The 21,401-nt window shown below is 63.5% G+C and overlaps 1 protein-coding gene across 1 annotated transcript in view; it reads right to left on the bottom strand.

Annotated features, from left to right (window-relative positions):
• The window catches only part of CCDC88C (coiled-coil domain containing 88C), a 96,016-nt gene that overhangs the window by 3,538 nt on the left and 71,077 nt on the right, over positions 1-21,401 (bottom strand). The window contains exons 13-25 of the mRNA XM_055131924.1: positions 20,907-21,022; positions 19,675-19,816; positions 18,787-18,909; positions 18,546-18,686; positions 16,773-17,050; positions 15,595-15,717; positions 13,815-14,001; positions 13,442-13,587; positions 11,508-11,597; positions 10,249-10,487; positions 5,837-6,025; positions 3,979-4,047; positions 44-291 (exon numbers count right to left, since the gene is read on the bottom strand). Coding sequence (XP_054987899.1) covers positions 44-291; positions 3,979-4,047; positions 5,837-6,025; positions 10,249-10,487; positions 11,508-11,597; positions 13,442-13,587; positions 13,815-14,001; positions 15,595-15,717; positions 16,773-17,050; positions 18,546-18,686; positions 18,787-18,909; positions 19,675-19,816; positions 20,907-21,022 — 2,091 coding nt within the window. The remainder of the gene's footprint in view (positions 1-43; positions 292-3,978; positions 4,048-5,836; positions 6,026-10,248; positions 10,488-11,507; positions 11,598-13,441; positions 13,588-13,814; positions 14,002-15,594; positions 15,718-16,772; positions 17,051-18,545; positions 18,687-18,786; positions 18,910-19,674; positions 19,817-20,906; positions 21,023-21,401) is intronic.

Raw genomic sequence — 21,401 nt, 5'->3', positions numbered from 1 at the left:
CCACCAGGGCGGGGGCCACAGCCCCGGCCCCTCCCCCGCTCACCAGGGTGGGGGCCGCTCGGTTGCTCTCCTCCAGGAACTCCTCCAGGGTGACCATCTCGCTGCTGGGCGAGGCCCGAGCTGGGCCCCTCTTCTGCAGGCCGTCAGGGGCGGGGGGCCCGTTCCAGGTCTGGGGCGGCTGGGGGCGGCCTCGGGCGAGCCTGGCCGGGGTGCTGGTGTCCCTGCTGGGGATCAGGTCTTCGCTGCTGAAGCTCTCGGACCTGGACCTGCCGTGGGGCGGCTCAGCGGAACCTGGTGGGGGGAGGGGCGCAGAGGGGCAGCGTTTAGGTGCCCACTGGGCCTGCAGCGGCCAGAGCGCCAGACACGCAGAGGACGAGTGCGCAGCCCAGCCTTCCGGGCAGAGCAAGCATGCGGCCCACGGGGCCAGGACGGTGCTGGCCTCGCGCGTGCCTGGCTGGGTCCCACCCTCCCATATCCCAGAGCACCGCCAGGAGTGACTCCTGAGCACAGCAGACCCCCGAATAAACAAAGAGAGTGGGAGTACCATAACTGGGGTAGGGAAACAGAAACAGGGGCCAGCCCAAGCAATAGCACAGCGGGTAGGGCGTTTGCCTTGCACGCAGCCGACCCGGGTTTGATTCCCAGCATCCCACAGGGTCCCCCGAGTACCGCCAGGAGTGATTCCTGAGTGCAGAGCCAGGAGTATAACCCCTGAGCATCGCTGGGTGTGGCCCAAAAAGCAAAATAAAAAAAAAAAAAATGTGGCCCCGGCGGGGGTGGGGTGCCTCCCGGGGCTGGCAGGAGGCAGTGAGGGAGAAAACCCCAAGAGTTTGGGGTCTCGGAGGCGGCAGGGGGCAGGTGAAATGCTGGGGAAATGCGACCCTCTGCGTCACGGCACAGTCGGGCACTGACGCTCCAGAGCGTGCCCAGGGCTCCCCTGCCGCCGTCCATACCCACTTCCCACAGAACCCGAGCCCACGGGTGACTTATCACTCTAGCCCACCCTTTCTCTTCCTTCCTTCCTTCCTTCCTTCCTTCCTTCCTTCCTTCCTTCCTTCCTTCCTTCCTTCCTTTCCTTTTCTTTCTTTTCTTGTCACACTCGGCAATGCACAGGGGTTACCTCCTGGCTCTGCACTCAGGAATTACTCCTGGCGGTGCTCAGGGGACCCTATGCTGGGGATCGCCGGGTGCAAGGCAAATGCCCTCCCCACTGTGCTATTGCACCAGTCCCTCCAGCTGTTTCTTTTTTTTTTTTTTTTTTGCTATTTGGGTCACACCCAGCGATGCTCAGGGGTTACTCCTGGCTTTGCACTCAGGAATTACTCCTGGCGGTGCTTGGGGGACCATATGGGATGCCGGGGATCGAACCCTGGTCGGCTGCGTGCAAGGCAAACGCCCTACCCGCTGTGCTATCGCTCTAGCCCCATCCAGCCGTTTCTTAACTGTGCAGTTTGGGTCCGAAGCCAGCAGCACCCGGAGTGACCCGAGGCTGCAGCTGCTGTAGCCGGGCCAGAGCGCCTGGACCACGTCTCTCGGCTCGAGGGGTGAGGAGGGGTCTCGGGTGTGGAGGGAAGCCACCGCCGAGGGGTTCCCGCTGCTCTCCCAGCTGCTGGGTCTGGGGCAGGCAGGGCCGTGCCACGAGCCCTGGGGCGGGGGCGGTCAGGCTCTCCCACGGACCCCGCACACTGGGGGCCTCCTGGTGGGGAGCCCGGGACAGGTGGGAGGGGGCAGCCCTCCATCACTGCTGCAGCAGAGACCCCCAAACCTCTCGGCCACCCACCCTCTTTTAGAAACAAGAAGCGGCCCTGAAATCGTCTGTCCGCCCTGTCCCCCAGGTCCTGGGGGTCCGTGGCAGGGGAAGACACAGACGCCTTTCGGGGAGACGGCGCTCAGCTTTCTGGAACGGAGAGGGAGACCCCTGCTGGGCCCCACCAGGGCCCCCCGGGGTGGGGGGCGGCAGCGGACACTGGGGTGCTGCACTGCCCCCCAGACCCAGTCACTGGCTTTTCCTGGTGTCCTGCCAGCTGCCCGTCTTCCCCTCAAGCTGACTGGCGCCCCCAAGGAAGCCTCGTCCTTCCCGCCCATCTGCTGCCCAGGGGGGAAAAGGGCATGTGAGGGGGTGGCCAGGGGGGACCAGGACCCGCCCCCTCTGCACACGGCTGGTGCTGTGCGCCAATGTCCAGGGAACTGGGGTGGGGCGGGGTACTGTCATTGCCCCCCTCCCCAGGAGACTCCGCTCCCAGCTTGTGGGTCTCCAGGGAGTCCCGAGAGTCCCCGAGTGAACGCAGAGTACCCAGAGCCCCTGTCAACAAGGAGGATTCAGGGTGAACCCCCAAAAAGAGTGAACAAGGCCCCTCCCTGAGAGGGACAGTTTGAACAGCATCTCTCCTGGTGCAGGGCAGAGGGTTCACTACAGGGCGTCGGGCACCAGAACCGTGGGACCCCCACGCCAGCACCTGTTCATTCCCAGGGACAGTGGTGGAGGGTCTGGGCACTTTAGGGGCTGCTGGGGCACAGTGACTTCATACGTAATACCGGAAACATAAACTCTATTTAACCACGTTGCCTACACTATAATTTAAAAAAAAATGTATATGTGTGTGTGTGTGTGTATATATATATATATGTATATATATATATACATATTTTTTATAAGCACCTGTTTACGGAACTGGAGAAATAGTACAGCAGGTTGGGCGTTTGCCTTGCATGCAGCTGACCTCTCGGAGAGCCCGGCAAGCTACCAAGAATATCTCTCCTGCACGGCAGAGCCTGGCAAGCTCCCCATTGCGTATCTGATATGCCCAAAACAGTAACAACACACCCAATGGAGACGTTACTGGTGCCTGCTCGAACAAATCAATGAACAATGGGATGACAGTGACAGTGACATATTTTTTAAAAGCACCTGTTGATGGGACTGGAGCAATAAAAAAGTGGGTAGGGTTTTTTGCCTTGCACCCAGCTGACCCAGCATCTCATATGGCCCCCCGAGCACCGCCAGGAGTAACCCCTGAGCATTGCCGAGTATGAACCAAAAAGCAAAGAAAAAAAAAGCAAAAAAAAAGCAAAAAAAAGCACCAGTTTATGGGGCAAAAGTGACAGTCCAGTGGGTAGGGCACTTGCCTTGCACACGCTGACCCGGGTTTAATCCCCGACACCCCACATGGTCCCCCTCAAGCACCGCCAGGAGTGATTCCTGAGCGCAGAGCCAGGAGTAAGCCCTGAGCACAGCCGGGTGTGACCCCAAAGCCAATCAACGTGTTTCTTCAAGCCCCTTGAAGCCAACCTCTTTGCTTTCGCCCCACCTGCCCCTGGGGGACTCAGAAAATGAGAAAAGCCCCCCGGGACCATCAAGGACTCGGACATCTGGCTCTGCAGTGACACAGCCCCTGCAGTAAAGGCCTCCTGCCCCCCGAGCCCCGGGCAAGCCCCCCATGTTTCTGCCTGCACCGAGAGTGGGCGCCTGGCATCACAGAGGCCAGCGGGCAGTGAGTGGGCTCCTGCATGCAAACGGAATGCGGGAGACCCTGGCAGAGCCCAGCCCGCACCCCCGGCCCCCACCCGCAGATGGGGTCCTCGCACCCCTCCGGGGTGGGTGCTTGTCACAGCAGCTTGAGAGTCCCGGGAGAGCTGGCGGGACCCTCTCTTCCCTTCTGCAGGGATTCAGGAGCTGAAAATGTGACGGGAAACATGTCTCCACTGGGTACCACCAAGGAGGCCAGGGAGGGGCCTCCTCGCAAACCCAGTGGGCCCTTGAGAGCAAGGGGAGCTCTGGAGCTGGTGACCGCCCCGTCGCCAGTCACACGAGTCACACGCCCAGGTCCCGGGGACGCACATGCATGCACACACGCACGGAAGGAGCATCCCGCAACGCCCCGTCTCCACGGACCATTCCCCAGTTCCGTGGCCGGACGCAGCCGGGGACAAGCCCGAGTCCCCACCCCAGGCCCCGGCGGGTCCGGCCCTGCCACTCACCCAAGTGCCTGTGGTTGACAAACTCCAGCTCCAACGACGGCTCGCACAGGCTGTCGTCTGAGTTAGAGCCTGTGGGGAGGACGGGGCTGGGGAGTCGGGGGTCCCAGAACCTTCCTCGGGGCGCGGAAGGGCCGGAGGGCGGTGCTTCCAGCGCCCGTCTCTCTGGAACGGACTACACACTCCATCACCCCCGTGGGCACCGGGCGGAGCCTGAGCGCCCAGGTCAGACGCTTCAGCACCCAGACACAGGGGTGGGTGTGTGTGTGGGGCGCCCACTCCCACCCCCAGGAACAGGGCACAATCCCTGGCCGTCCAGCGTGAGCACCGTGGCAAGACACAGGTCCACTCAGTGCATCTTCTCCCGGGGACTCGGGGTTTTTGAAGGTGTGGAGGGGGAGAGAGAGTCACGTGCTCAAGAGGGAACAGGGCGGGGGGTGGAGGGGGCTGGAGCAATAGCACAGCGGGGAGGGTGTTTGCCTTGTATGCGGCCAACCCGGGTTCGATTCCCAGCATCCCATATGGTCCCCTGAGCACCGCCAGGAGTCATTCCTGAGCGCATGAGCCAGGAGTAACCCCTGAGCATCGCCGGGTGTGACCCAAAAAAAAAAAAAAAAGAGAACTGGGATTCTCCAAGGGCAGAGAGACCCTTACATGCACCCCAGCATTAGAGAGGAGAGCATGAAAGTGCACATCTCAATAGGGGAGATGCAGGCGACACGTGTGCTCGGGCACCACATGTGCTCGGCCACATGAACACAAGCAGCAGGTGGGCTCGGGCGGCAGATACACTCTCTGCCGCTTCTGACTGCCCAGGTGCGGCCATTCCCAGCTCGCGGCTGCTCCTCTGGCCCACTCCTCGGCTTGTGGGCAGCGCACCTGGGCTGGTCCCGAGTTCCCTCCCTCCCTCTGTCTGCACATCTGTTTTTCCTTTTGGGTCCCACCCGGCGATGCTCAGGGGTGACTCCTGGCTCTGCACTCAGGAATTACTCCTGGCAGTGCTCGGGGGACCACATGGGATGCTGGGGATCGAACCCTGTTCGGCCGAGTGCAAGGCAAACGCCCTACCCGCTGTGCTATTGCTCCGGCCCTGTCTGCACATCTTACATTCCCCGGTGCCTCCCCTCGACTTGACTCCTCCGGTTTTATTTGTTGTTGTTTTCCAGCATCGTTCTTTCTTGGCAGAAACCTCCGTTTTGAAGGAATTGAGTCTTGAGGGCCTTACCCCTTGGGGGGACAGTGTGGCACCCGGTTTGGGGGCCCTGCACGTGCCCACTGTGTGTCTGTGTTGCGTCTCGCCCGGGCCGCGGGCAGTGGTTTTCCAGCTCTCGGGCTGCCACACGCGTTTCACAGACGACAACAAGGGGCTGGGGGCTGGGGCTGGAGTGCAGACTTGCAGGGCAGAGGCGGGGCGGGGGAGGGGATCCCTGGTCACTGCACCGTGGCCCCAGAGCACCTCGGGCCTCCCCCCCAATAAACAACCAAGCACAGAAACACCAGCCTCATCCTGTCCCGTCTCTCTTTGGGGGACCTGCACGGCTTCGCCCGCCCGGGGTGACTGACTCTAACCCGAGGCACAGCCACCACGTGCCTGCAAGGACAGTGCGGCGCGGGGGGGGGGGGGATGTGTGTTCCTGGCCCACCCCCTGGCCCAGCTGTCTCACCCCTCCAGGTTCTCGAGCCTTCTGGAACCTTCCGGGTGCGGCTCTCCCCCCGACCTACCCCCAGCGCTTTGCGGTGGGTGATGCCCACCAGAACCTGGGTCGCGCCTTGGGTGTCTGGTGTTGGAATCTGCTCCTGGTTCCGCCGCGGCCCCCCCCCCCCCCCGGGAAGGACGGGAGACCCCCGCGATCTGACTCACCTTGGGGGCGGCCCGGCTGCCGGGAGCCGGGGGCGCAGCCGGAGGGGGGCGAGGTGGTGGTGGAGGCGGGACAGCTCCGGGAGCCGGGGCCCACGGGCCAGGTCCGCGTGGCCAGCTCGGCGGGGACCTCGGCGCGGTCCAGGCTGGCGCTGTGCGGGGAAGCCCGCTTGGGCCTTGGGTCCCCGGGGCCTGGGGCAGAGAAAGGGCCTGAGAAATGGGGGCCGAGGGGCCACGGGCCAAACCGGGGCGACCACACAGAGGCCAGGAAGCAGGGCAGCACAGACCACAGGGACAAAGCCGGGCCCGGCCCCCCCACCCGGGGGGCACCGGAGAGGCGGGTGGGTCCCTGTATGGGTGACACTGGTGATGGCTGGGGAGGGGGGCGGGGGCACTCTGATGAGTTGTCAGGGTTCGGGTGCCCCCGAGCCAGTCTCAGACATCAAAGGGGGGACGCCCCACTGACAAAGGTCCCCCCCAGACCTGCCCGGGCCCCCCACCGGCTTTGCTTGCGGCTCCTGAGAAGGAACTGGCACCCTGGCGACTGTCGCTCTGAGGAGCTCGGCCCGGCCCGCGGGGACAGGCCCGCAGGGACAGTGCCCCGTGCTCTGCTGCCTCTAAGCTTCCTCCCGGGGCGCCCACTGCTACGCAGGGCATGAGACAAAAGCCTGGGCCGGCCCCCGCCACGATGGCCGGGGGTGGGGGGGTGCTCCTGGTGGCATCAGGGCGCCCCTCGGGCCCCTCCGAGGCTCCTGGGGGAGTGCGGGGCGCCTGCAGCTGCTCACGGGGGCGTGCGGGACGGCCTTGGGGAGCAGCCGGGTCTGGCAGGAGGCGCGAGCTAGAAGCAGGCATGCGGGGGCCACGCCACAGGGAGGAGGCAGAGAAGCAGCGAGTCCCACAGCGCTGGCCGGAGGGTGGCACCAGGTCCGCGTGCCCGGGCGGGGATGCCACCTGGGCAGGTTTTTCGTTTTGGTTTGGAATCCACATCTGGCTCTGTGCCAGGGGCCATGCCTGGCTCTATACCAGGGGCCACGCCTGGCTCTGTGCCCAGGAGTCACTTTCGATGGTGTTCAGGACTCCGGCCTGGCAGTGCAGGAACTGAGCCAGGGTCACGGCAGCAGCTACAGGCCAGGCAAGTGCCTTGACCTTGGCACTATCTCTCCGGCCCCCCCTGGCACTGTGACCGGCCGGGAACACTGGTTCCTGAGCCAGCTCCGGAGGGCAGCGCTGGGTTCTCTTCCTGGCGCCGACGGCCATGTCACCGTCAGCAAGGGGGGTTCTAGCGAAGGCCGGCTCTGTTCCCGGGGAAAGCGGACAGGTGGCATGATGGTTCGGTGACAATCATGCAGGGGAAGGAGAATGACAGAGATGGACCGACGGGGCAGTAGCTAAAGGCCTCTACGAAGGGCGGTTGCCCCGGGCTGGGTGCGGGGCCCAGGGGGGAGGAGTCTCGGGGCCGTCACACAGCTGCCTCGCCCAGCCCATCACTGGACACGCATGAAGCGGGTCCTTCCGGGGCCCAGGACACTCCTGAGAAGGGCTTTGTCAGCCAAAGCCAACGACCAGGAGCACTGGCCGGCGAGGCAGCGGGGAAGGGCGTGAGGTCTCGAGTCTGCGGCCTGCAGGCCGACCTCACGCCAATGGGGGGCGGTGTGTTTTAGACAGCATAGCGACAGCTGGTCAGTTCCGCTGGACACACGCGCGGGGGCGGGCAGGGCGTCACACAAGCCTGCAGGCGCGGGCCGCGGGGTGACTCCGTGGCCACTCGGACTTACTCAGTAGGGACATCCCGGCCCCAGGGGAGCCGGGGTGGCCCCTAAAACTGCCCCGGAAGAACAATGCAGAGGGTGGGAGAGGCCGTCTTCTTGCTGGAATTCAGAATCCACGCCGGCGCCCTGGGGGTGCCTGGGCTCTGGGGTCGGGAGGAGGGTCCGCTAGGGGTCGGCCGGCCTTTAGGTACCGCACGCGTCTAGTTTTTGATTTTTGATTTTTTTTTTTTAAAGATGTAGTTGTGGTTGACGGATGAGTTTCGGAAATGGAGGTGGAGTCAGGATGGAGATGTGATGAGTTTTTTTTTTTTTTAGCGAAGGCAGAAATCAGAAGCTTCCGATTTCTGAGAAAGGGAGAGGCTCCTGAGGGGAGCAGGGGACGTCAGAGGAGGACCAGAACCGCAGGCGTTTAGAGAGAGCCGGCTGGGGTGGGGGCGTGGCCGCCTTGTCTTTGCTTTTGCTCTTCAAAAAGGGGCTGTTTTTGCGCAGAGAGGCTACATTGTTATCCCCCGGGGAACCCAGAGGAGGAAGGGGGGTGGGGGGAGAGAGAAACAACATCACGTGAATGGAATGAACAGTTAACAATCAACGACTCTCAGTGACCCTCTGAGCTCAGCGGACTTAAGACTTTCAGATCCCTGCTCTGGAGACGGGCCGGGTGACTCACGGCCCGGCCGGGGACCCCCTGGGCTCTGACTGGCCCAGTACATCCAGGGGCATCCTAGCGCCAGGCTGGCTCTCCGTGCCCCGGCCGCAAACAGGACGTTCAGGGAGCACCTGGCTTCACCCTCCTCCCCCCCTTTCTTTTTGCTTTTTGGGTCACACCCAGCGATGCACAGGGGTTACTCCTGGCTCTTCACTCAGGAATTACTCCTGGCGGTGCTCAGGGGACCATATGGGATGCTGGGATTTGAACCCGGGTTGGCTGTATGCAAGGCAAACGCCCTACCCGCTGTGCTATCGCTCCAGCCCCCTCCTCCCCTTTATAATTCCCCTCCTCCGCCCCAGAGCACTCGGAATCCCCGAATGACGCCTGGCCGTGCCGAAGACTCAGGCCTGGCCTGTCCACTCACGGCCTTCCTGCCTGAGAAACGACCCAGTCACAGGGCAGGTAGTGCCGAGAATAATAAAATCTCGTTTTGTTTTTTTTTTTTGCACTAGAGAACTTTCTTCATTTTTTTGGGGGGGGGCAGGGGGAGATGTTGGAGGGGACCCCCCTGCAGAGGAGCTCAGGGCCTGCTTACTCCCGGCAGTGCTCGGGGGACTATCACAGCCGACGCCGGGGCCTGAGCAGGGTCAGGGCAAGGCAAGCAAACGCCGTAGCCTGCCACCTCTCTGCCCTGCAGGACCCTCCTTCTGAGACCGCTCCAGCTTGCTGGAGTATCAGCCTAACCTCATTCCCGACCGGGGCTGGGGCGGGGCTGCAGGCAGGGGCGGGGACCACCTTTGCCCATCTAGGGGCAGCTGGCCTCGGGGCGGTGGCCGCTTCCACAGCGCCACCTGGTGGTCAGCGCCCGCACGGCCGAATCAGGCTGGAAAAGTTTTTCAGGGGCTGCTGGCATCCTCTCGAGCCTTCTTCCTTCCCTCCCTCCCTCCCTCCCTCCCTGTCTTCCCACCTCCCTCCCATTCCCACCCCTCTCCTCTCCCCGCCACACCCCCCACTCCTGGCCACAGCTGTGCACAATTTGCTTGTTTGCAGCGTGGAGGGCTGGACCCGGAATGGGACCACCAGGGACCCTAGGGGGGTGCCAGGGATGGAACTCGGCCGGGCAGTAGCAAGGCGGCAGGGAGCGCCCTCCCTGCTGGGCCATGCCTCTGGCCCTTCATCTTCCTTTAGCGCCTGTTTCTGGCCCACTCCTGGCTCTGTGCTCAGGAGTCCCTCCTGATGGAGCTGGATCTGGAGTGGAGGAGTGACCTGGGGCTGGCCACGCACCTGCCCCCCTGGTTCTACCCCTAGGGCCGGTTCTCCTCCTGCGCATGCCAAGAAGAGTCCAAGCAGGCTTGTTCTTCAAGCCCGTGTTCTCGCTGGCTAGGCTCTGCGTTTCTCTGCCCCTGTGCTCCTTCTTTCTGCTTTGGGCCACACCCAGCGATGCTCAGGGGTTACTCCTGGCTCTGACTCAGGAATCACTCCTGGCGGTGCTTGGGGGGACCTCATGGGACACCAGGGATTGAACTCGGGTTGGCCGTGTGCAAAGCAAACTCCCTACCCGCCGCGCTATCACTCCGGCCCTTGCCCTGTGTTTTTTTTTTTTTCTCTCTCTCTTTTTTGTCTTTTGGGTCCCACCCGGCGATGCTCAGGGGTGACTCCTGGCTCATGCACTCAGGAATTACTCCTGGCGGTGCTCGGGGGACCCTATGGGATGCTGGGAAACGAACCTGGGTCAGGCAGCCCCAGGGAGAAAGGGCCTGCAGGCCTCAAGGTGAGGCTGGCGGGGAAGCGTCCCCTCTCAGAGCCGGACAGAGACCCCAGGAGCGCCAGTGAGGGGGTCTCTGGGGGTCTGGCCTCCCAGAAACCCCACACGCACCGTGCGGGCTTGTCTCTGGGCCCTGCGAGGGGTGTGCCTCCCCAAAGGCCTGTGATTCGGGGGTCCCGCAGCCCAGCTGCCACCAGGTTGTGAACACGCAGCCGAGACCCTGCACGCCTACCTTTCCACACTGCCCTGCTCTGGGGGTTCCGTTCTTCGGCGCAGCTCGGGCTGGTGGGGCTCTCGGCGGCCTCCAGCTGTGCCCTGGGCGACTGCGGGCCACACGGGGAGGTGAGGTCGGGGGACTCCAGCGGGGAGGGGGCGCTGCCGTCGGAGGGCAGCTTGGCGCGCTCCCTCGGCCCTTCCTTCTTTGGTTTGATGAGCTTGACTAAGGCTTTGGCCCCGATCCAGTGGTTCTTCCTGGTGAGAGATGCAGGTCCAGCAGGACCCAGGGGTCACCCTCGCACCTCCCACCCCACACACCTGCCGGTCACTGAGCTGGGAACCTTCTTTTGGACGGGGGTGGGGGAGCTTGGTATTTGGGGGTCACACCTGGGGGCGCTCAGGGGGCCCTACGGGGTGCCAGGGAGGGATTGAACGCAGGTTGGCTACGTGCAAGGCAAACACCCTCCCTACTGTCCTATCTCCTGGGCCCCAGCTGGGAATTCGGGCCCCTCGAGTCCGAGACACCTGCACTGTCACCATCGCACGTGGCGCTCGGGAGATGAGACGGAACAGGCTGAAGCGCGTGCCGTGGCCCGATTCCACAGGACAGCCCCCGAGGCCGAGCGATGTGTGGAATGTGGGGGGGGGGCCGGGAGAGGTCACCTCTCCGGGGTCTGTCAGTCAAAGTGACGTGACAGAAACACGGTCCCGGCCGCCCTCCTGGTCTGCTGATGTTTAGCAATGATGCGACGGGCCGGCCCCAGGCACGGAGGCCTGAGGGCTCAGGGGCTCAGAGCACCTTGCAAGAGGGAGGCCACGAGTCTGGACCCCCAATATCACCCCGACAGACAGAATCCACAAAAGGGGAAGGAAGGAGGGTCTCCCGAGGCTGGGGCCCAGCGGGTCCAGAGAAGTGTTGTGAGGACTGAGGCTCCCGAAGGACTTCTCCTTGGACCCGTGTTTGGTTTGGGGCCACACCTGGTGGGGAAGGGCCCTCCAGCCTAGAGAAGCCCCTGAAACCCGACTCACTTTTTGCTCATTTTTCTTTTGCTTTTTTGGCTTTTTTTTATTTAATTTTAATTTTATTTATCTATTTATTTTTCTTTTTTGGCTTTTGGGTCACACCTGGCGATGCTCAGGGGTGACTCCCGGCTCTGCACTCAGGAATTACTCCTGGCGGTGCTCAGGGACCATAAGGGATGCCGGGGAATCGAACCCGGGTCAGCCATGTGCACAGCCCTATCTGCTGTGCTATCGCTCTGCCCCACAACTCACTTTTTGGGAGAGGGGTCGTAGAACTTGTACTGATCCATGATTTTTTCTTCCAGTTTTTCCTTGTGTCTCCGTAAGGCGTTGAGCTTGTCTCTGCAAAGGGAAGAGAGAAGCGACTGACCCGGCAGAGCGAGTGAGGGGAGACGCAAGTGGGAGCATCATGCAGAGGTCGGGGGGGAGGTGTGTGTGTGTGTGGGGGTGCCCCAGCCTCAGGCTCAGACACAGGTCAAGGAGGGCAGGGGTCCGCCCTGCAGAAATGAGGACAGGCAACAAAAAGGGGGCGCGACCACCCAGCACCCACTGAAGGCCGTTTCCAGTGACCCTTCCGAGACAGAGGACACACCAGGGCAGGGCTCTTGGTTGGCATGCAGCTGACCTGGGTTCCATCCCCAGCACCCTTCAGGCCCCCTGAGCCCTGCCCGGAGTGACCCCAGGTACAGTCAGGCAGAAGCCCTGAGCACCGCGGGTGGCCCCAGTACTGTAGGATAACACTGGTTTGTCCTTTCTCCCTGGCCACAGGGGGCTTAAGTTTATCGGGTTACTGCCATCACAGTGCTCCCGAGTCACTCCCATGCCTCTGTGCTTATCTGTAACTCTCTGTGCTCTCCTCCCCAGCCAGTCAATCACCTTTGCCCCTAATCAGACTCTGTTAACTTGTAGGGCCAGACCCTTCTAAGGACACTTGCACTCAGAAGTGAGACGCTTTCCTCCTTCTCTTACGTCTTTTGCATAGTTTACTTTAAAGCAAAGTCCTTTTCACCACCCCAGGTGGGAAAAGGTGCCGATCGATCCACCTGTCTGCTCCCCCTGGCGGCTTGGGGGCCGCCGTCTTCCAAAGCCAGTGGACAGCCAGGTACGGGCCTCGCAGGATGGGGGTGGAGCCGGCCCCTTCCTCCCCCCGCCCCAACGCAAGCCCGAGTCACCACCCAGGAACGGCCTCTCTGGCTCCTGATCAGGCTGCTTAACGGCCATGATCCCAGGGACACAGAAACAGATCTTGGAACCCAGCGACTTCCGGCAGAAATCCCGCCAGATTCAATTGTTAGAATTTCAGAATTCCAAAATTGAGTGGCCGCTATTGCGGCCGTGCAACATGTGCTACATCATAATCAGCAACAGAAAACTAGTTGTCTCATGTTGCCTTTTTGGCAGATCTGAACCCTCCCCCCGCCTCCACCCCCCCCCCCTGCCTAAGTGGACAGTTCCAGAGCCTCTGGTCCGAGGCTGCGAGGTCCTGCCCAGAAGGGGGGGCGCCCCCAGGCTCTGCCACAAAAGGAGGTTCCCCGGCCCCCTCCAGCAACATGGATTGTCACTCTGTCCTCAGCTATGCGGCCCCGAGTGCTGGAGAACCCACAGTCCCACGTCAACTCCGGGAGCTATGCCTCATCCCAGCCGCCCCGGGGCAGGGTTCCACTCCGACCCCACAGCAAACCTGCAACTCACTTGGGGGGCTCCAGGCCAGACTGGCCCCGGCGGCCTGCCGGCATCCAGGGGGCAGTGGACGGGCACCTTCAAGGTGCAGCAGGGCTATCACGAAGAAACAACGGGGCACAGGGTCCCTGGGACCCTCCAACCAGAGCACAGTGGAGTGCAACCTGCCTGGCCCATATGGTGCTTGCACGAAGCACTGTCCCTTCCTGTCCCTCGGGACCTAGAATCCTCCCCTGGTCCTGATGCTCACTTGAGCACTGTCCCTCGGGGACATGGACTCCTCCCCAGCTGGTGTTGGTGCTGGCGTGGGCGGGGCCAGTAGTCTGCGATGGTGTGGGCGGGGCCAGCGATATGGGCGGGGCCAATGGGAGCTGGTGCTGGCATGGGCAGAGCCAGCAGGGTGTGATGATGTGGGCGGGGCCAGCGATGTGGGCGGGGCCAGCAGGGTTGGGCATGGTGTAGGGTGGTCAGCAGGGGTGGCCTTCGGGGGCCGGCCGCAGCCTTACATGTACTGCTTCTGCTCCTCGTGGTACTGCTCCTTGCTCTCCAGGTTCTGCTCCAGAAGCATCTGGTTCTGCTGGCTCAGCAGCTGGATCTGGCTCAGGAGGTGATGGTTCTCCTCTTCTAAGTTCCCCTTGAGCCGGGAGAGCAGCTACAAGGCAGACCACCTAAGGCTCAGTCACCGGGACGCGATGCTGAAACCCCCCTTCATCCCCGTTTCCACGCCCGCCCCCTCCCCCCTCCCCCCTGCACCACGAGCAAAGGCCATGCGTGGGCGGGGGGTGGGGGTGGGGTTCCGGCAGAACCCAGCCGTCCACGTGGGCGGCCGCATGCTGGAGCCCCGGCACCCCTAGCGGCCACTCCTGGGCTGGGCGGCACCTCGCAGTGGGTGTCCATCTTGGTCAGGGAGAGGTCCATGCTCTGGTGCTGCTCCTTGAGCTGGTCGAAGCGCGCCTGCCAGCGGTTCAGCTCCAGCTGCGACGTGTTCAGGGCCGTCTTGAGCTCCTTGGTGTGCGCCCGCAGCTCCTCGTGCTCCCCCTGCAGCTGCTGGTGCAGGCTGCTGACCCTGGGCGGGGAGGCGGGACACGAGGCGAAGGGGCTAGAGAGGGGGCCCCACCGCCGTCCTGTTTGGGGGTTGCACCTGGCGGTGCTCAGGGACCACTCCTGGTGGAGTACTGGGGGGACCTTCTGGGATGTCGGGACTCAAACCCGGGCCAGCCGTTTGCCAGAGGAGCACCTAACTAACCCTTGTGCTATCTCTCTGACTCCACCATCACTTTTCTGGGCCTTGGAAAAAATCGAGGGGGTGCGACCCAATTGGGGGCTTTCAGACCAGGACCCCAGACTTCAGAGAGGGCGCGCCTGGTGCCCTGATGTTGGACGGAGCAGCTCGGACGCCCATGTCAACCAAGGCACACCGTGAGGTGCCGGACACGGACTCGGGTCCATCTGCAGCCTCGGGGGAAAATAACTTTTTCAAAAATATAGAACCAGAACTTGATGTAAAATGCTAAAGCTCTCCCAGCTTTCTTTCCAAGCTCTTTTTGTTTGTTTTGGGGGCACACCCGGCAATGCTCAGGGGTTACTCCTGGCTCTGCACTCAGAAATAACTGCTGGCGGTGCTCGGGGGAACCATATGGGATGCTGGGGATTGAACCTGGGTGGGTGTGTGCGGGGCAAAGCTACCCGACCCTGACCAAGCCCCTTTCTGAGTTCCCCTCCTGATGTCACCGTGAGGTATCGTGAAACCTCTTCTCACTTTCTCTGCCCTGGGCGCTGACCATACAGGGTGCCCGGGATCGAACCCCGATAGTCCCCGTGGAAGGCAAACACCCTATCCATTGGTCGATCTCTGGCACTGGATTTTTAACTTGTTTTAGTGAATTAGTTTATCAGCAGGGAATGACTGCGAGCTTCCCCATCAGCGTTCAGAGAATGCAGCTGCTCTCCAAGAGACTGTCCACTTCGTGGGTGCTGCCTGCGTCCATCAACTGGCCGGACTCACTGCAGCCCATCACAGGGCCTAGTGAGCCCCCACCTACAGTTACCCGATCTTTCTGGTTTTGGTTTTGTTTGCTTTTGGGGCCACACCCAGCGGTGCTCAGGGGTTTCTCCTGGCTCTGCACTCAGCAATCACTCCTGGCAGTGCTTGGGGGACCAGATGGGATGGCGGGGATGGAACTAAGGTCAGCCTTGCCGGGTACCCCATGGTCTCCCGAGCACCGCTGGAAGCAATCCCTGAGCACTGAGCTGGGAGAAGTCCCTGGGCACCTCCAGTGTGGCCCCAGAACCAACCCGAAATCCTGACTCCCATGACTGTGCACCGGCCCCCGACAAGACAGTTCACGGGAAAATCCCAGGCTGGCACTGAGCGGTTTTCCAGCTCAACACAGGGGTCGGCACCAACACAGCGGCTGGGCACACTAGGAGGGTCTCCAGGGCCTCAGGGAGGGCAGGGCTGTGCAGAAGGTGAGGGGACCCGGTCAGGCTGTCCCCCGTTGTCCCCCTGCAGTACACAATCCTGGGAACCTGACGCACTGACCCTGAAGGTCCCCAGACGCTCCACCCCGACCCCTCCCTGCCGGCCAGCCCCGCCCCACCCCACCCCGCCCTGCCCCAGGGCCGCTCACCGGTCCAGCCCCGCCCCCGGGCCGCTCACCGGTCCAGCTCCGCCCGCAGCCTCTGGTTCTCGCCCGCGGCGGCCGCCCCGCTCTGCTGTTCCTGCTGCAGCGCCGCCTCCAGCTCCTCCAGCCGGGCCTCGTGCTTCAGGGCCGCCCCGTGCCTGGGGGACACACGGAGGCCGTGGGGGTCCCCAGCCGAGCTGCGGGGGCCGGGGCAGGGAGCGGGCAGCGGTCGGCTGAGGACCCCACCTGACGGGTCTTCGGGACCTTCTGGTGTCCCGCAGGGCAGCCCCGCCCCCTCCGCCCCGCCCACCCGAGGGGCTTCCCCGTTTCCAGGGGGCTCCTGGGCCCACACAGGAAGGGAACTACACACCCAGCGCTGGACGCCAGGTGCCCAGCAGAGAGCCTGAGCCCTCCCGCCCGGACAGCGGCTCCCCACGCCCCAGGCAGGGCCCAGGCCCGGTGCTCAGGAGGGGTGTATGAAGCCCCCCAAATCCACCTTCCTGAGCCTCGATCCTCTCTGTCTTAATGGGGCTGATGGGGGGCATTATACCCAGAGGTGCTGAGGGTCACTTCCGGCAGTGCCCGGGGGGGCCACACAGTAGCAAGAGACAGCGCTGAGGGCCTCACACACTCGTCCTTCAGCCCCCGGAGCCGAGCCCCTGGCCTCAGTTCCCCCCTCCTGAGCTGCCAGACTTCGTCAGGGTGGGCAGAGGCCTGATGTGCCCCCAGGTTCAGCCATGTGCACGGATGGCTCAGGAGCGCCCAGATTCAAAGCTAAGACAGTGCTCCCCACCTGGTACCCCCCCTCCCACCAGGCCGCCACACGTGGGCCATGACGGAGGGGCCAGGCAGGTGCTCAGGGCCCAGCATTGGCGGGTGCAGGTGTATTGGGGTGTGTCTGTCTGTGTCTGACCCCGTGTTCTTGCGCCCATGTGTGTGTGCCTGACCCCGAGTTGTGTCCATTGTGTGTGCCTGACTCCGAGTGTCATGGGCCCGTGTGTGTGTCTAAGTGTCCCCTTGTTCCTGTGTGCCTGACCCCATGTCCCTCAATCCCTGTGTGTGCCTGACCCACATCACTGTATGTGCCTGACCTGTGTCCCTGTGTGTGCATGGCCCGTGTATGTCTGCCTGCCGGGCTCGTGTTCCGCGTGCTGGGCCCTGTGTGTGCCTGGCCTGTGTCCCTGTGTGTGCCTGCCGTGTCCCGGGCACGCACCTGTCCCGCAGCTCCCTGTGCTCCAGCTCCAGGCTGCGGTGCAGCGCCTTGAGGCAGCTGTGCTGGCGGATGAGCGCCTCGTACTCGGCCGACTGGCGCTCGTGCAGGGCGCCCAGGTGCTCGTGGTCCTGCTGCAGCGCCTCGTGGGCGGCCGCCAGCCGCTCCTGCTGCCTCTGCTCGGCCTCCGCCTGCGTCTCCCGCGCCGCCTGCTGGCTCTGCAGCAGCGCGTACTGGGCGGCCAGCGCGGTGCTCTGCGAGCTCAGGGTGGAGTTCTCCACCTGCGGGGGGGGGGGCGGGTTAGGGACCCCCCACCTGGACCCCAGAGGGAGCCGACCACCAGCACAGACACCGACCCAGAGAGGCGCTCGCTGACGGTCTGGGCTGGTGGCCCCGCCCCCTCCTCTCTAGGGCCGCCCACCCCGTGCTGGGGCACCATGCCCTGCGGGGGCTGAGCTGGAGTAAGGGCCGCCCCTCCTGCACCATCTCCCGGCCCCGACTTTCATTCCTACTTGTTTCGGGGGCCAAACCGGGCAGTGCTCGGGGACCACTCCCAGCTCTGAGCCTCGTCCTGCTCCTGGGCGGGCGGGCGGGTGTGTGTGCAGCGCCAGGGGCTGGGCCCCGCCCTCTGGGCCACACCCCCAAGCCCCTCCGACCATTTCTATTCTCTTCTGTTTGCTCTGGGGCTACCCCCGGTGGTGCTCAGGGCGTACTCCTGGCTCCGTGCTCAGCTCTGGTAGGAAGGGCTATGCAGGGTGCTGGGACTGAACCCGGGTTGGCCACATCAAAGCAAGCACCCTCTCCAGTCCCATCCTCTGAAAACTACATTTTTTTGGGGGGGCAGGGGGGTCAGGTGGTATCCATGGCTTGCTCCCAGCTCTGTGCTCAGGGGCCGGATGGGATGCCCCCCTGTGCTCTCTCCAGCCCCATCCCCTGCTTCTACAAGCCCCCGTTCTCCTGTTGTGCTGGGCTACGCCCGGCAGTGCTCCAGGCTGATCTCTCCTCTGGGAAACCGTGTGTGGTGCAGGGGATGAACCTGCCATGGCCACGTGCAAGGCAAAAGCCCTGCCTGCCGCACTAGCCCTCTGGCCCCCAATGCCTCCTCTTTAAATAGAGAGGGGAAAAGAAATCAGAAAGATCAGAAGGCGGGGAGAGAGCTTCTGGAACACTCTAGCAACCCGCCTGACCTACCTGATGATGTCTACGAGCCGTCCACCCATGATGACCAGACATCCCTCCGTGCCCATCCTGGGCTGGCATCAACCCAAAATCATCACAACAGAAATCACCAGGGGTCAATGCCCCCTTCCCCGCCTCCCACCCTTCCGGCTCTCCTTCCTCCCTCCTTCCTTCCTTCCTCTTCTGGTTTTTGGGCCATTCATTCTCAGGGATTTGAGGATTGAGCCATACGGTTCCCAGGGATCAAACCCGAGGATCCATCGCCAGCTCAGCCCCTGAGCCATTTCCGGGCCTTCCAGATCGCTCCCACTGGTTTCTTAAGGAGCAGACTTCAGTAACACAGTAACAGTAACAGTAACAGTAACAGTAACAGTAACGCAGCAACACGGGGCTCACCACCCACGATGACCTCGAGGCTAGGAAGTGCGATTTACAGAGACCCTCACAGAAGGACCGCTAGGGCTAGGGGCTGGGCGTTTCCAGGGGGGTTGGGAGCCGCTTGCCTGCTACACGTGACCGGAGCGACCCCGCCCCACCCCCCAGCACGGAGCCGGACGTCGGGACGCGAGCACTGCCGGGTGAGCGCCGGCCGCCTACCTGAAGCTGCGCCGTCTGCGTCTGCAGCGCCGCGTTGTGCTCCTGCAGCGCGCGCATCTGCGCGCTCAGCGCCGCGCCCTGCGTCTCCCGCTGCTGCGCCTGCTCCTTCAGCAGCTGCCTCTCCGCCTGCAGCGCCGCGTTCTAGGGCGCGGGACGCGGGGCCGCTCAGCTCCCCGGCCAGGACCCCCCCCACGCCCCGCCCCCACCACCCCGTCCCGCCCCGCCCCGCCCCGTTGCTCACGCTGCGCTCCAGCTCGATGACCCGGTCCTTCACGCGCAGCAACTCCATGGTGGCCTCCTGGTGCGCGGCCGCGCCCGCGCCCTCCTCCCAGTGCTGCCGCAGCAGCTGGCACTCCTTCCGCACCTGTGGGCGGGCAGGCGGCACCTGAGCCGGCGTGGAGGGGGTGCAGCCCCCCCAGCACCCGGCCCAGACGGCAGCAAGGGCAGGGGCCTGGGGCCCGAGGAGCCCTGGAGCCCAGGGAGCTGCGAGCGGGGACGGGGCGGGGGGAGGGAGGGAGGGAAGACACACCAAGACACACGAGACACACACACGTGCAGGGAGGGGGGGGGCAGGTGCAGATCCAGCCTGTTGGGCTTCTGCACAGCCGCCCAACCAGGTGACAGGTGAAGGGAAGGGCGCAAAGGTGAGGGCCGGAGCGACCATACAGCAAGTAGGGTGTTTGCCTTGCATGTGGCCGACCTAAGTTCAATCCCCGGCATCCCATAAGGTCCCCCAAGCACCGCCAGGAGTAATTCCTGAGTGCAAAAGCCAGGAGTAACCCCTGAACATCGCTGGGTGTGACCCAAAAAGAAAAAGAAAAAAAAAAAGAATTCACACGTGACAGGTAAGGGATGATGGGTGACAGATGACAGGTATGGGCTGATGGGTGACAGGGAAGGCTGATGGGTGACAGGTAGGGCTGACAGGTAACAGATGAGGCTGACAGGTGCCAGGTGAGGTTGATGGGTGAAGACAGGTGGGTGACAAGAGCTGGCAGGTGACAGGTGAGGTCTGAGGGGTGACAGGTGAGGGCTGACAAGGAACACATGAGGCTCACAAGCGACAGACGAGAGCTGACAGGTGCCAGGTGCGGCTGACGGGTGCAGGCAGGGTCAGGCCCTCACTCACCGCCTGTAGCTCGCTCTCGAGCTGCTGGTTCAGGCTGACCTTCTCCTCCACCTGGGCCTCCAGGGACACGATCTTCTCCTCTCTCCCGGCCAGCGTGCTGTTCATCGTCGACTCATTTTGGACCTCCGGAGCCTGGCAGTTCCTGGATGAACCCAACACCCAACGCCTTCAAATCTAGGGTCACCGCTTGGTGGGGTACCCGCAGTGGACAGGCCCTTTCCGTCTGAGAGTCCGGGGGCATGGCCAGGTGAGCCCAGTGCGATCTACGCGAGGTTAACACCTTCCGCCAGGCGCAAAAGGTGTTGCACGCCGGGTGGGCGTGTCCCGACTCGAGGCAGGAGGTGGGGAGGGGGGTCATGCTCCCCGGGGAAAACAGACCCTGCCCAGTCACTGCGGCAAAGGCCAGGGTCATCAGGGTCATTATCTCCCTCCCCCTGTGGGTGGCTGGGCATCGGGCACTTCCTGCGCTGCTCCGGGGGCTCCTCCCAGCCCACTGCTGGCCCAGGAGGTGTCGGGGGCTGAACCCAGCTCCTGCATGCAAAGCCCCTTAGGCCGTCCCCCAGCCCCAGGCGGCAAACTCGGTACAAGAAGGGTGAGTGCATCCCGGTGACACCACCCGGCTGGCACTGTCTGGCATCTCCTTCCAAAGTAACAGGAGACGCCAGCGCTGGCCCGTGTTCATTAAGGAACTCAACTGCACGCTGAGGGTACACGCCAGCACCCGTGTGTTAAAACTGCTCTACAAAGGGGGCCGGAGCGACAGCACGGCGGGGAGGGTGCCTGTCTTGCACGCAGCCGACCTGGGTTCAATCCCTGGCATCCCATCTGGTCCCCGAGCACCGCCGGGAGCGATTCCTGAGTGCAGAGCCAGGAGTGATCCCTGAGCACTCTGGGCATGGCCCCCAAACCAGGAAAATCAAATCACATCAAACCGCTCTGTGAAGCCTATCTATGGGGCCAGGGCGACAGTCCAGCGAGAAGGGTGTGGGCCTTGCATGTGGATGACCAGGCTTCGATCCCCGGATCCCACAGGGTCCCCTGAGCACCGCCAGGAGTGACTTCTGAGTGCAGAGCCAGGAGTGACCCCTGAGCATCGTTGGGTGGGACCCCCAAAGAGCCCAAAAAGAACAAACGAACAGAAAGAGCGATCTACTTAAAAAAACGCCCGGAACACCCAAGAGGCCTGAGAGCAACGGGGGGGGGGGGGGGGGGGGGCACGGGGGCCTGCTCACGTGTCGCGCGGTGCCCACTCCTCCCTGGCGCTGCGGCCGGGCTTGTCCAGCTCCTGCATCAGCGTGTCCAGCTCGCCGCTCAGCTGCTGGCTGCGCAGCTTCTCCTGCACCAGGTCCTGTGTGGACAGCGAGGGGCGTAGGGGGGAGGAACGGGGTGAGCAGGTGGGGGCAGGGGGCACGGGCCCTGCCCTGGGGAGAGCTGTCTGGACCCAGCACCGGGGCTGCCGCAAGAGGAGGGGACGGGCCCGAGGCAGGAGCCAGAGAGGCGGCCGAGGGCAAAGCAGGGTGCACCACATAGGGGCAGAGGGTCCCAGGGACGTCCCTTGGGGCAACCTGGCAGCGCGGAGCCCAGTCCGCCTCCCGCCGGCTCCCCGCAGGTGCCGGCCAGAGAGACGTCCTGACTCGGGGGCTGCTGCCGAGAGCACAGAGGCCAGGGAGTGGGGAGGAGCCTGGGATGGGTGTGCGGGTCCCTCTCCCCTGCCACGGGGAGCCTCA

Source organism: Sorex araneus, chromosome 3 (assembly GCF_027595985.1).
Source record: "Sorex araneus isolate mSorAra2 chromosome 3, mSorAra2.pri, whole genome shotgun sequence".
Lineage (NCBI taxonomy): Eukaryota > Metazoa > Chordata > Mammalia > Eulipotyphla > Soricidae > Sorex > Sorex araneus.
The sequence above is the reverse complement of the archived record's forward strand: the minus strand, read 5'-3'. Positions and strand labels throughout refer to the sequence as shown.